Source organism: Vitis riparia, chromosome 14 (assembly GCF_004353265.1).
Source record: "Vitis riparia cultivar Riparia Gloire de Montpellier isolate 1030 chromosome 14, EGFV_Vit.rip_1.0, whole genome shotgun sequence".
Lineage (NCBI taxonomy): Eukaryota > Viridiplantae > Streptophyta > Magnoliopsida > Vitales > Vitaceae > Vitis > Vitis riparia.
In genome coordinates, this window is record NC_048444.1 from 5,331,270 (window position 1) to 5,344,322 (window position 13,053).

General features: G+C 33.8%; 1 protein-coding gene across 1 annotated transcript; it reads left to right on the plus strand.

Moving 5' to 3' along the window:
• Positions 1-4,784: 4,784 nt before the first annotated feature.
• On the plus strand, positions 4,785-9,521 carry LOC117930898 (transcription factor ICE1). The gene is made up of 4 exons (XM_034851681.1): positions 4,785-6,161; positions 6,828-7,055; positions 7,921-8,091; positions 9,152-9,521. The coding sequence occupies exons 1-4, from the start codon at positions 5,028-5,030 to the stop codon at positions 9,233-9,235; spliced, it is 1,617 nt and encodes a 538-aa protein (XP_034707572.1). The 5' UTR covers positions 4,785-5,027; the 3' UTR covers positions 9,236-9,521.
• Positions 9,522-13,053: the final 3,532 nt, after the last annotated feature.

Here is a 13,053-nt window from a genome sequence, read left to right on the forward strand (position 1 = left end):
AATTTTATTAGATTTGAAAAAAAAAATTATATAATCAAAATGAAATTTTTACAAGAAACAATATTTTTCTAATTTTTATATTAAATTTATTTTTAAACTTTGCTTTTTAAAAAAATAAAATAAAATAATTCAAATTAACATAAAAACTTTTATGCTTTTTCTTTTAGCTCTTCCTAAATCAATCCAAATAGAAACATGACCTTCCAACTGCCATTTTGGGTCAAATGTTTTCTATGAATTCCTCATTTTCATCTCATTCAATCCACAATTTATGAAAAGGATCTCAAAAATTCATAAATTTGGGAGTTGTGGTTAAATGTCACCAATTATATGATACATATATTTTTTTTTACAATAAAATAACTTTAATTTGTGTGTTATCACTTGTTTTCTCTCTCTCTCTTTTAAAGTTTTTAAAACATTTTTATGAGTTTTCCATGAATTTTCATTTTATTGATATATTTTTTTTTTTCAAATTACCCTCTAATATTTTAAATATTTTTTTTTGAAATTCTTATAAAATCAAATTATGGATATATTGTATCCTTTGAGCATGTGAAATAAAAAAAGTCAAAATCTTTCCGGACTTATCAATGCCAAAATGGAGAGGATTTGTTACAGTACTTTGTTCAATCAGAGTTAAAAGTTAAAGTCAAACTCATGATTTTTTTTTTTTTAAATATTAATATTGAGAAAATTTTATTAAATTTGAAAAAAAAAATTGTATGAATCAAAATGAAATTTTTACAAGAAACAATATTTTTCTACTTTTTATAATAAATTTATTTTTAACCTTTGCTCTTTTTTAAAAAATAAAATAAAATAATTCAAATTAACATAAAAACTTTTATGCTTTTTCTTTTAGCTCTTCCTAAATCACTCCAAATAGAAACATGACCCTAGTGGCGGTCGGTGTTTGGGGTGATGTTTATCAACTGGTGGACAGCTAAAGATGGTACCAAACCTTAGGGCCAATCCAAACTCAAAACTCAAAAGGATATCCAAAGGGAAATGATAGGGGAGGCGAAGGAGAGCCGCAGAATTTGCAAAGATGGGGTAAGGGTTTGGGGTGGTCCAATTGTCCAAAGAAGGACAAGGACACAAGCTTGATTTTAAAACTTAAATGTTGGAGGGAGTGGGGGAAGTAAATTGAATTGAGTACAAAGGTTAGCTCTCAAGCTTGTCAATATATCACGAGAGGTGCCACTCAAATATTAATGACCTAATACCATCTCCTCCTTCCGTAGCCGGAATATACACCCACTTTACCAACTTGTCAGTCATAAACTTACTGCTCCTCTGCCAACCTGTCAATTGAGTGTGTCCAGAAAGAAAAAAAAAAAAAAAAAAAAATCAAAATTTTCATTTTTCAGACACATTCACCGAATTCACCTCTCTTTCTTAAACTCTTTTTGGTTTGGTAATTAATGGTGTCCTTGAGTATTTAAAAAACTTTTCGATGGTGGGTATTTAATCCTTTTAAATTATTTTTTAAAAAAATTATATAAATATTAAGAATAATTGAAAATAAAAGAAAATATACTCAAAAACATTATAAACAAATTTTTATTTTAAAAATATCAGGAAATTCTTCTAAAACCTGTTATAAAAAATTGTCTTTTTGAGAACTTTTTCGGAAATGTTTGCAAATATAGCTTTAGTAATTAATAGTATCTTTATGATACCATTATTATTGTTACTATCATAAATCTTCTTAATTTGATTAAAAAAAATATTACAAAATATTTAATTTATTAGAATAAAAAGTTTAAAAATGATGTATTTTTCTTTAAAAAAATAATAAAATTGATTAGTTGATGATATATGTACATTTGAAATGTGTTTGGTGATTAAGAGAAAAAAAAAGAGAAAGAGAAAGAAAATGGAGTCAAGAAACAAATATTTGATGAATTGGATTTATTTTTCTTCTTTCTGAACAAAGTTCATATCCTTTTTATATACACAAAGAATAAAACGTTATGTTTTTATTTCCTAATTAATTTGTTGATGCTAAATGATCAACTAATTTATCAAATGTTGCTGGCTCAAAAATGACTAACATGATAGAAGATTTTGGAGGGGTTGACACGGCTTGAAGTTTCTAGAATTGTAGCTTCTTGTGTCCTGTTATTTAGAGAGATCTGCGATAGCGTCTCATTACAGATGTCATTTAAATCTTTTCTTATTATTTTATATTATAATCCTATTATTTATGTTTTTATTTAATAATTTAAATTTTATTATATATATTTTGTAATTTAAATTATATTTTACGTAAATATATTGTTTTTTATATTACTTCGTTAAAACACCCAAATTTTATCATAGTCTTAATTATTCGACCTGAATTTTAGCAAAGACCTAAATTTGATGATGCTTTTAATTACTCGGATATTTAGCCGGATAATTTGGAAGAATGGGCGACGGATTGACACAAAGAGCTGGCGTGGGGCAGCTTTAAGCTTCCCCAGACGTGAAGCAATGTCGAGCGACGACAGTTGTTTCGAGACTTCAAACTTGGGAAGCCAAGAGTTTCCTTGTTTTTTTTTTTTGCTAACCACTATGAATTTGGCGTTTATTAGGACGATAACGTTCCAAAATGTGTTGCATGTTTGCCACGTGTCTTATAAAGGTCTCCTCACCATACGTGAAATCACGTGAAGAGAGAAGTAACCCACTCTCATAAAGTTGAATATGGTGTGTGCCCTGAATTTGAGGTTGGCTACGCCACCCACCACAGTCGGTTTCCCTTCTCTCACCTTCAACCTCGCTCTCTCTTCTCCTTTCAAAACGCCCCCAATTGCCAAAATCTAAGCTCATCTTTAGTAACTATTTTAAAAAACAATTCTATAAACAAAATTTTTAAAATTTATTTTATAATATTTTATAAAATTAAAATTTATTTGAAAATAAGTGAAAATAATTTTTAAAATATTTTATTATATATTTTTCAAAACAAAAAATAATTTAATTTTCAAAATATATATTTTTATTTTTAACTTTCAATAATAAAAATCTATTTTTAAAAACAATTATTAAACAAACTCGCTGATCCTCCGACCCTTGTTGAACTCCTTTTTTTTTTTTTTTTGTCCCTCCCAATCCAGGACGGTTAAAGTTGTCTCTTAATTTTGTCCACATCCCTAAATAATTTCTAGCGTCGGAGAGAGACAAGTGTAATCGAAGCAGGACAGGCGTTGAACAACTGGAGAAGTGAAAGGAAGTGGCTTGGGAATTAGGTGCGGTGAATGGAAAGGAATCACGAGAACCTCGGCTTTCCTCCCATCAAACTTATTCCAATTTACTCTTTTGCATGCTCCCAATGGCCACGGCAATGGCCCATGGGAATGGGCGAGGGGCGGGTGACTCATTTTCTGTTCAAAAGAAATATCACTAAGAAGAATAATAACTCCTCGAGCCGTAACAAAATTGTGTTTGAGGCTTTGTGGAGGAGTTTAGACAAGCTGTCGAGCTCATATCTTGCTTTTTCACTTGCACTTCACATGAATAATTGAATATGCATGTCAGCAAAATTTCAAATTGAAGGATGAAAATGATTTTTCATTTTTATGTTAATAATTAATGGGAAATAAATAAATCTGGGGTTTCATTGATAAGTATATCATGCAAGATGTGGTGATGCCATTAAAGGGAGGGTGGGCCGGGAGTCCTTCCGCCTCTAATTACCTGATCGCAGATGAGAAATGTAGAGATACGATGACAAAGGAAGAGAGCGACCCATATCCAGAAAGGACCCACCACTTGAAGTGTCCTATTTCAGACAGCCATGTGGGGATGGAAGTGGACCCACTTTCACAGCACACTTTGTTTTCATCTCAAGCTGTACATCTTGCTAGTATGAGATTTTAATATGCTCCGTGATTGTACAGTACATCACTTCAGAACATGTATTTCAGAGTGATTAATTAGGGGCAAGATTTTCACTTAAAACATAAAAGCCCCTTGAATGGATATATTAGTCCCATCAAAAGCTCTTCCTCTCAATTTAGTAAGGAAGCCAAAAGGGATTTCTAATATTGTCTCCTACATTAATAACTCCTATGTGTTAGTAAAATCATTGAAAATGTAATGATTTTATTATTAATTTTTAGGAAAATTTTAGGTATAGAATTTGTATTCGTGAAATATGTAAATGAAATAGCATTGAAATCTATATCGATAGAAATGCAAAAATAGTGAGATCTAAATATAAATTAATGAACATAGAGGTTTGTATAAAATAATAAGATTTAAATACATATATGATATGATATGATTGGTTATTTTTTTTAATATGTAATGATGTTGAAATCGAGATTATCATAATAACATAATCCATAGAATTTAAGCACTAAATGACTCATTTTATAAATAATTATACGGGTTTTTTGAAATTATTGTTCATAATAACATCCGTCAATTTTCTTTTAAAAATTAGTTCGGAGCTATATTTCAAATACAAATTTAAAAACATATTTTCAAAATATAATGTTTAAAAGTGTACTAAAAACCATACTTTCAAATAAAAATTTTAAAGAAATTTTAGAAAAATAAAAAAATATGGCAAAAAAATCCATTTGAAAAAATATTTTTAAAATATAAGAAATGGTAAAAATATCTTCTCTATTTGGGAGATTGTGTTGTTTGTTTAGACAATAAGACGGAGAGGGAGGAGGAGAGGAAAAAGAGAGGGAAATAGGGAAAAAAGAGAGGAAAGTGGGGTAGTGGGGAGGAGAGTCATAATAGCTACTTTTAAAGGGATATATATTTGTACATGAGGGGCAGAGTTGTTAAAAACAATCAAAGCTGCAGCAGAAACCAGAAACAGATAACCACGCCAGCGGTCTCAGTTCGTTTCCTGTACATAACGTTCAAACTTTGGAATCTACAAATCTCTTCAAAACGATGCACTGAAAAAGCTACCTACCTTTTTCCTCACAGCTCCTTTCTCTCTCTTTCTCTTTCTTGCTTGCTTGCTTTCTTTCTTTCTTTCCTTCTTTCTCAAATCTCTCAAAGCAACTTCAGAAATGCTGTCCAGAGTGAACGGCGTCGTCTGGATGGATGGGGATGACGAGGACGCTGTTTCTTGGACCAGAAACAATGAAGTTGAGCCCAAGGACGATGACATGGGGGCCTCTCTTTCAACCTTCAAATCCATGCTCGAAGGTGACTGGTACGTCAACAGCAGTATGAACCCGGCTCACCAAGATATCCACGCCATCCAAAACCACCATGATATCAGAGACATTGGTTTTTGTTCGAATCCCTCTGCGGCAACTGATTCTCTGCTGTTGCAGCCGCTGGACTCCTCCTCTTCGTGTTCTCCCTCACCGGCGTTCACTCTCGACCCCTCACAGTCGCAGCCCTTCTTGCCCCCGAAGTCGTGCTTCTCTTCGCTGCTCAACGTCGTCTGCAGCAACCCTTTTGACAATGGCTTCGATTTGGGCTGCGAACCTGGGTTTCTCGCACCGTTACAGGGAATTCAGAGCTCGAATTCGCCTGGTTTGATGGGTTTCACCGGTCTCAGTTCGCAAACTCAGATGGGAACTCCCGAGCTCAGCTCCAGTTCCGAGTTTCCGATTTCTCGTTTGTTGCCGGCGTCAGACAGTACTGGAAGCTTAGGCGCTGGTTTTACTCCGACCGGCTTTGAGGGTTTCGATGGTTCTGGTAACTCCCTTTTCCTCAACAGGTCCAAGGTTTTGAGGCCGCTCGAAGTTTTCCCTCCAGTTGGCGCACAGCCAACTCTTTTTCAGAAGCGAGCAGCGCTTCGACAAAGCTCCAGTGCGAGCGATAAATTGGGGAATTTAGGGTTTTTGGGTTCTAGAAGTAGTGAAGTACAGACGATGGTGGTTGATGGGAATTGGGGAAACAGAGTGGATGAAGAACTGGAGAAGAAAAGGAATAAAAATGAAGAGGAAGAGATCGACGAGGGGAGCTTCGACGTCTCGGGTTTGAATTATGATTCTGATGAGCCCACCGTGGATGAGCTCGCCAAGAACGGTGGAAGTAACTCAAATGCTAATAGTACTGTGACTGGTGGAGATCAGAAAGGGAAGAAGAAGGGGCTTCCGGCCAAAAATCTTATGGCTGAGAGGCGGCGGAGGAAGAAGCTTAATGACAGGCTCTACATGCTTAGGTCTGTCGTGCCCAAGATCAGCAAGGTAATCAATTTCTATGGCACATAATGGTTTTCCCTTGAATAAATTTATTAAAAATTGCTTCATAGGTTTTTCTTGATAATCTTCAGTTAGTGTATATCATCCTCTAGATTCTACCATTAAGATATATGACACTTGCTCTTGAAATAACTTCCCTTATTCCATTTATTCTAGCTTAATGTTTTTTCCTTTCAATGTTTTCTCTTTTCCTTTAGGCTCCATTTGTTTCTGGAAACTTAAAATTGACTTCATTTCTTATCATTTTTTAACCATTTCCTCCTTCTTTGAGAGAAAGAGCCAAATAGAGTTGTTTTGGAAGTTATGTAACCAGCATGTAAAGTTTAGCCGTTATATTTACTTTTGAAGTAATCTCTCATGGAAAGGATATGCAAAGGACTATGAGAATTTATGTGGAGGAACAACACCCTAGAAGAAATCCCAGTTAAAGATTAAGTTAATCTTTTCATTCTCAAAAGAAAAAAAAATGAAAATAAATTAAGCTGCAACTTTATAATTTTGCCATTGTGAATCCAATGATTCTAGGGAAGACAGTATCTGAACTGTCTCAAATCAGGGATCATTTGTGGTTTCTTCAATGACACAATCGCTTTGGTGTTTTTACGTGTTTATTAATGTGTCTATTACTTGAACTAATGCTCAAATTTGCAGATGGATAGAGCTTCTATCCTTGGGGATGCTATTGAGTACTTGAAGGAGCTTTTGCAAAGGATCAATGATCTCCATAATGAACTGGAATCAACCCCATCTGGCTCTTTGCTGGCACCAGCTTCTACAAGCTTCCATCCTTTGACACCCACACCCCCTACCCTTCCCTGCCGTGTCAAAGAAGAGCTATGCCCTAGCTCATTGCCAAGTCCTAAAAGTCAACCAGCAAGGGTAAATTTCATTAGTTTGATGCAAGTAGAAATAAATTGTCTTATTTTATTAAAGTTTATGTCCAGTCAGTCCTAGAAAAAATAGGTTCTACAATTTGATCGCACATCTTTTAGTTTGTCATGCTTAATATGTTTGTAAATTGCTTTATGTTTGAGTTGAAGTCTCCTATTAAAAATCACTCTTACGTCCTTTGGATGTCTCACCTACCTAATAAGGATACAATGTGAGAACTCAAATCAACTTGGTAACCAAGAAAACAAATGAACTATAAAATGGGTGTCGATGCTCAAATCTGCTTCCCAAGGGAACCGTATCAGTGTGCCAACACAGCAAACCTTCAGTTAATTTAATATATCAAGTTGATTTCTTATTTAACTGATCACCAGTAAATGACTTGTATTTGTACTTGAAGCAGTCATCTTTTTAATATATAGAAGAGATGCTGATTAGCATGGATGACCAATAAATGGTCCTGTTTTTGAAATTGCTTTTTCCTCTTCATTTGATGATCTGATTTGTGTAATAAGCTATATAGCACCTGGATGATAGTATTAATTTCTGAGACAACCTTGCAGATAGAACCTATTAATTAAAACCATGGAATCTTTGCTTGGTGAGGCCCACAAGCAGGTTATTGGTCCTGTATCACAGTAATTGTTAAGTCTGCAGTTGGATCCTGTCCTTCTACTTAATGGTTTTGAGATGGAGCCCATAATATGATTTATGTGGCTTTGGCATTCAGTGGAATTGAATTTGATTTTTCAGCATTTAAAATATTATTTGTTATGTTCTCCTGAATTGATTCATGCCTTAAATGCAGGGAATTCCTTTGAATTCGCTAATTCTGGACTTATTTATTTTGTAGGTGGAGGTAAGGGTAAGAGAAGGAAGGGCTGTAAACATTCATATGTTTTGTGCCCGCAGACCAGGTCTCCTGCTCTCCACAATGAGGGCTCTGGACAACCTTGGATTGGACATCCAGCAGGCTGTCATCAGCTGCTTCAATGGGTTTGCATTGGATGTATTCAGAGCTGAGGTATACTTCTTCCTTTATCACTACCTTTAGGTTCCTCTTTGTTTAATGCTTTAGTAAAGATTCAAAATAAAATATTGTATAGTATGTTCATGGTACAATCTGTTTCAGTGATGAATGCCCTGCTCTCATGCTAGGTACCTGTATGAATGCATCTCTCTGCTTCACACAGTACTGGTGTTGCGTGCCAACTTTTTGATTTAACTTTTCCACTAAAATAATGCAGGATACGGAATATACCATAGAAAAATTAGGATTTAAACTTGTTTAGTTGCATTGGACTCTTAAGGAGGGCTCTTCGCAAAGAAAAGTCCATATAGATGAAAGCAGGTTTGAAATTGAGACAAGGCCTTTGTTGTTAAGATATGGACAAAAGTCCTGAAAGTCTGAGCCTGCCCTTTCTTTGTTTCTTTCCATAAGATGCTTGTCCCCCTACCATTCCTATACCTATACGGTGTTCTAGCATCTGTGGTTCACATGCTCTGGACTGAGCGTTATAATTTTTTCTTCTAGGTGCCTACAAAGATGATTTCTAGAACCTCACTAATTTTGGTTTGCTATGCCCATCCATTGTACAGACTTACTCACTTTGCTTGCTCTCTCAAATTTTAGTCACAAGGTTGTGGACAGTTGAAAATGAAGTCATCCCATGATTTTTATGTATCTTTTGGAGGCACAAATCCATTTTGTTTCCTTGAGAATAACACCATTACCAACATTTCTAAGTATGGATCTCTCATCTCCCTAAAGTCATTAGTAGTTTTTAGTTAGGTTCCACTGACTTCCAGTCTATTGACTAAATTGCTAGTCATCTGTCATTTAAGATGGGTTCTACACTTCATCTACAAATTGGGCTCATTGTAAAATGCTATAAGTAAAGCTCAAGAGACACATTGAAATCCTATGCGGCATTATGGGTCACTTTCATATTCATGTTGCATCCAAATAGGCCCTATGTTTCCATACTGTGATCTGATGGGGATTGGTCTTTGTTTTCTGGAGTGCAGCAATTTTGACTAGATACAGTCCTCTAGACTTTGATTATTTCTCTGTTGTCTATCAGCAATGCAGGGAAGGCCAGGATGTACTGCCTGAACAAATCAAAGCAGTACTTCTGGATTCGGCAGGCTTCCACGGTATGCTGTAGCTCAAACGCCCGAAAATGAAACCCGCTTACAGATGAAGGCACTAACTGTAGTTCTATACATCGAGGAGTTCATAAATGCAGCCCTCTTCTCATTTCCCAGTAGTACAGGCTGTGTTCAGGCCAAATTCAAGTAGGTCAGCAAATGTTAAATGAGAATGGTAGGTTGGATAAATTGTCAGCGGGATATGTTTTCTTAGTCATGCTTTAGAAGCATTGAAAACAGTATTTTCGTTAGTAATTCCAGCTTTTAGAATAAATTCTCCTTTTGATTGATGTTTTTCTTCTACTGCATTGGTATTTGCTCTGCTTACCTATGTTTTAAATTTTTATTGGTTCATGTGCCTGATTTGGTGAGGCTTTTGAGTTGACATTTCCTAGTATGATCATAGCAAGTAGATATCCTAATCAATAAGAATCCGTTTAAAGTGATTCTAAGAAACATCTAGAACCCGAAAATTTTTATCATCAAAGTAGTTGTTTTCTAGTATTTTTTAGAATCATTGTCAAACGAGTTCTAAATATGATTTGGGTTAATGTTTAGAATGATCAACATGTATCCACCCTTTTAATTCAATCATTCAACTTGGGAAGCATATGATCTTTGTTCAGCGCTGGGTCTTCTCTGGGCTGCCCCTTGATTAGGATTTAAGGCAATAAAGCCAGTTTGTCTCTACATACTGGTTGGTTAGGGGTGTAATCCAAAAAATCAACAAATTGGTTCAAACCAATCAAAATCCATCATGTTGATTCGGTTTTCAATAATAAAAATGATATAAATTAATGAGTTTTGGGTTTAAAACAAATGCAAATTTACAATTGGGCTGAGGACTAAAAAATCTCTAAGTTAGATCGAAATTGATTCATGATAATCAAATCAAAACCAATTTTAAAATGTTGGATTTGATTTGGTTTTCCATTTCAAATCTGATTAATTTCATTTAAAAATATATATAAAATCAATTATATTGATTGATTTTTTTAAAAAAGAAAAAGAAAAAGAAAAAATGGAACCAATCTAATTTACACCTGTAAGGGAGGAACCCAAATCAGAGAAGTGTACTGGCGTAAATACAAACGAACCCCTACGGGTGGTACCCAAATCAGAGAGGTGTACACGCGTAAATAGTAAATACAGAGGAGATGTGATGGTATACCGTATACTTGACTTGAGTGAAGTAAATAGTGGGAAATCCAGTGACCCAAGCTGTTGGATGCGTATGTGGCTAAAGTGGCTTTGAGGCCAGGTGGGTTTCCCACCAAGCAGGACGGGACATGTGATCTTCAGTCTTAAATTAATTTGGAGTTTGGCATTTGGTGATACGACATTTTAACTGTTTTGCGACGGGACCTCGTCAGCAAATGGGACCCCTCTCCTTCCATGGAAGACAACGGATGAGACAAATGTTGAATACAAAGGAGAGGGAGGTCACCGCAATGATTCGCTCTTATTATAGACATAATGAGTCCACGCTTTAAATTTTTAAAATGCATGTATCCAAGAATTCATTACATCTATCTATATATATATATAGATGGTAAGTTGATATCATTTAAATGCTTTAAGTTAATTAGAATAAAACCTCATACAACCATTTTTTGTTTAAATGAAATTTTTACAAATTTTTTATGAAGCATACAAGTATTTTGATTATTTGAAAAATATTTTTTAAATTATGAATATTATTTAAATTAATAAATTTGTTGAATAATTTCGGCCAAATAGCTTGATTATAAGAGAAAATTAAGATTATTTGATTGTATAAAAGAAATGAAATTATTCACAATTTGTAAATCTAACCTTCAACTTTTTTTTTATTTGATTAAAAAGGTAATTAAAAACTTAAATTTGAAAATTTAACCCTCTATTTTTTTTTATCAATTTTTTATTATATAAATAATACTTTCTTTAAAAAAGAGTTATTTTTTGAATAAATTTAGGGGTTGTTTCATCTTTTCTAACTATTTCACTTTTCTTCAATTTAAAAAATATTTATTTTGATAAAAATAATCACTTTTTTCTTGTAAAATTAATTGAATTGTTGAAGGGTATTTATGAATATATATATATATATTTTTTCAAGTTCAAAAATGGTAGGGGTTAGATTTACGAATTTGAATCTTTCCGGCCCTCTAATCAATTAATTCAAAAAATTAACTATTTGATAATCTATGTTAAATCTGTCCTCGGGCAGAGCAAACCCACAAAGAGAAATGGCAAACAAGATATTTTGTTGTGTCATATATGGAACCAGCCAACGTGTAAATACAAAGAAATCAAGCCTTCGTGCTTGGTAATACACGTGGATTTTGAAAAAAAAAAAAAGTTATTGGTGGATTTGTCGGCAAAGCAAACCAATTAAAAAGAAATCAATAATTGACGCTTTGTCCATATTGGCGCAATCTTGGGCCACCCAGGTCTCAGCCAAATCGGAACCGTAAATTTAATTTGAAAGGGCAAAAACATGGAAGGGATCTTTGAATCAATTCTCTTTTTTTTTTTCTTCTAAAAATAGTTTTAGAAAACATTTTGAAAACTTTTGTGTTATATGCAAGTGTACGCTACCTTAAAATGAATAAGCCATATTTAAATTTTCAAATAATTATTTTTTTCTAAAAATTAATGAAAAAAATATTTAACAATTATTTTTTGAGAATTTTTTTAATAACTTATTTGAAAGTGTTTTTAAAAAGAGTTAAAAGTACTTCCTAGTTTTCGAAAGTGTTTTTATATGGACATGTGAAACAAATGACACATGTCATTTAAAGATACAAGTTATCGTTATGACAAATGTGGCGCTCTATACTTATATAATATCTACCACACAATCATAGAAAAAAAAAATCTCTCATAATGATGTATTTGATGTGAAATTACCATTTTTATAACTACATGGTTGTAAAATCCCCACCACACAATTCATATGGACGGACATCTCAATGTAACAAACATCTAATACATCAGTTTCGTAACCAATAGTTGACACATTAATATTACAATATTCATAATAGTTATCTTATGCATCTAATGAAGAGCTATAAAACCAAAGCAATCCTCTCTAATGGGCAAGTGAAGACTATGATCCATTTATATCTTTCAACTTCTAGTTTTATATGATTGATCTTATATTAAGAGAGGGGTTGGCTTGACTGGCTCTCCCTCCCTTCCCCTTAATCCCAACATTCTATATTTGTAGAAATGCTAGTTGAGGAAATTTTGAAGGATGATCTAAAGAATTATCAAAGAATGAAATAAATTGACATTGTTTGTGGGAAATGTCAAAAAGTCACTTAGTTTGCCATAGTACATGTACTCTAACCAACAATCTCGAATTTGGGACCCTCTACAACTAAAGCATGTAAAAGCAATCCAAAAGAAACGAGGCTCTAGCCTAAGAGAATGTACAACTAAGACACAATTTGAACGATATTAACTAGCACTCTAGCGTTTACTCTTTCCAAAAATGTAGTGTTTAGGAAAATGATCAATGACAAGAAAGGAATGAGAGTAAGACTCAACCAACTCAAAGCAATCTTAACCTACTTGCTCACCATCACATGACAGTTGCACACCTACATGAAGTAGAGTAGCCAAATTGTATTCACCATTGTAAGCCTTAGAGCCCATAAGACTACTAATGGTTCAAGGAATCTCTTCCACCCTTTTCACTGAGAATATCTTGGTGGAAGAAGCCTTAAAGGGTTTGTTGTTGCCAAGTTTACATGTTCAATGGAACTTGTGACCCTCTTGAACATCTACTATATGTGAGCCAAATGATGATATTAACTCAAAATAATAACTTGTTATTGTGAAAAGTTTT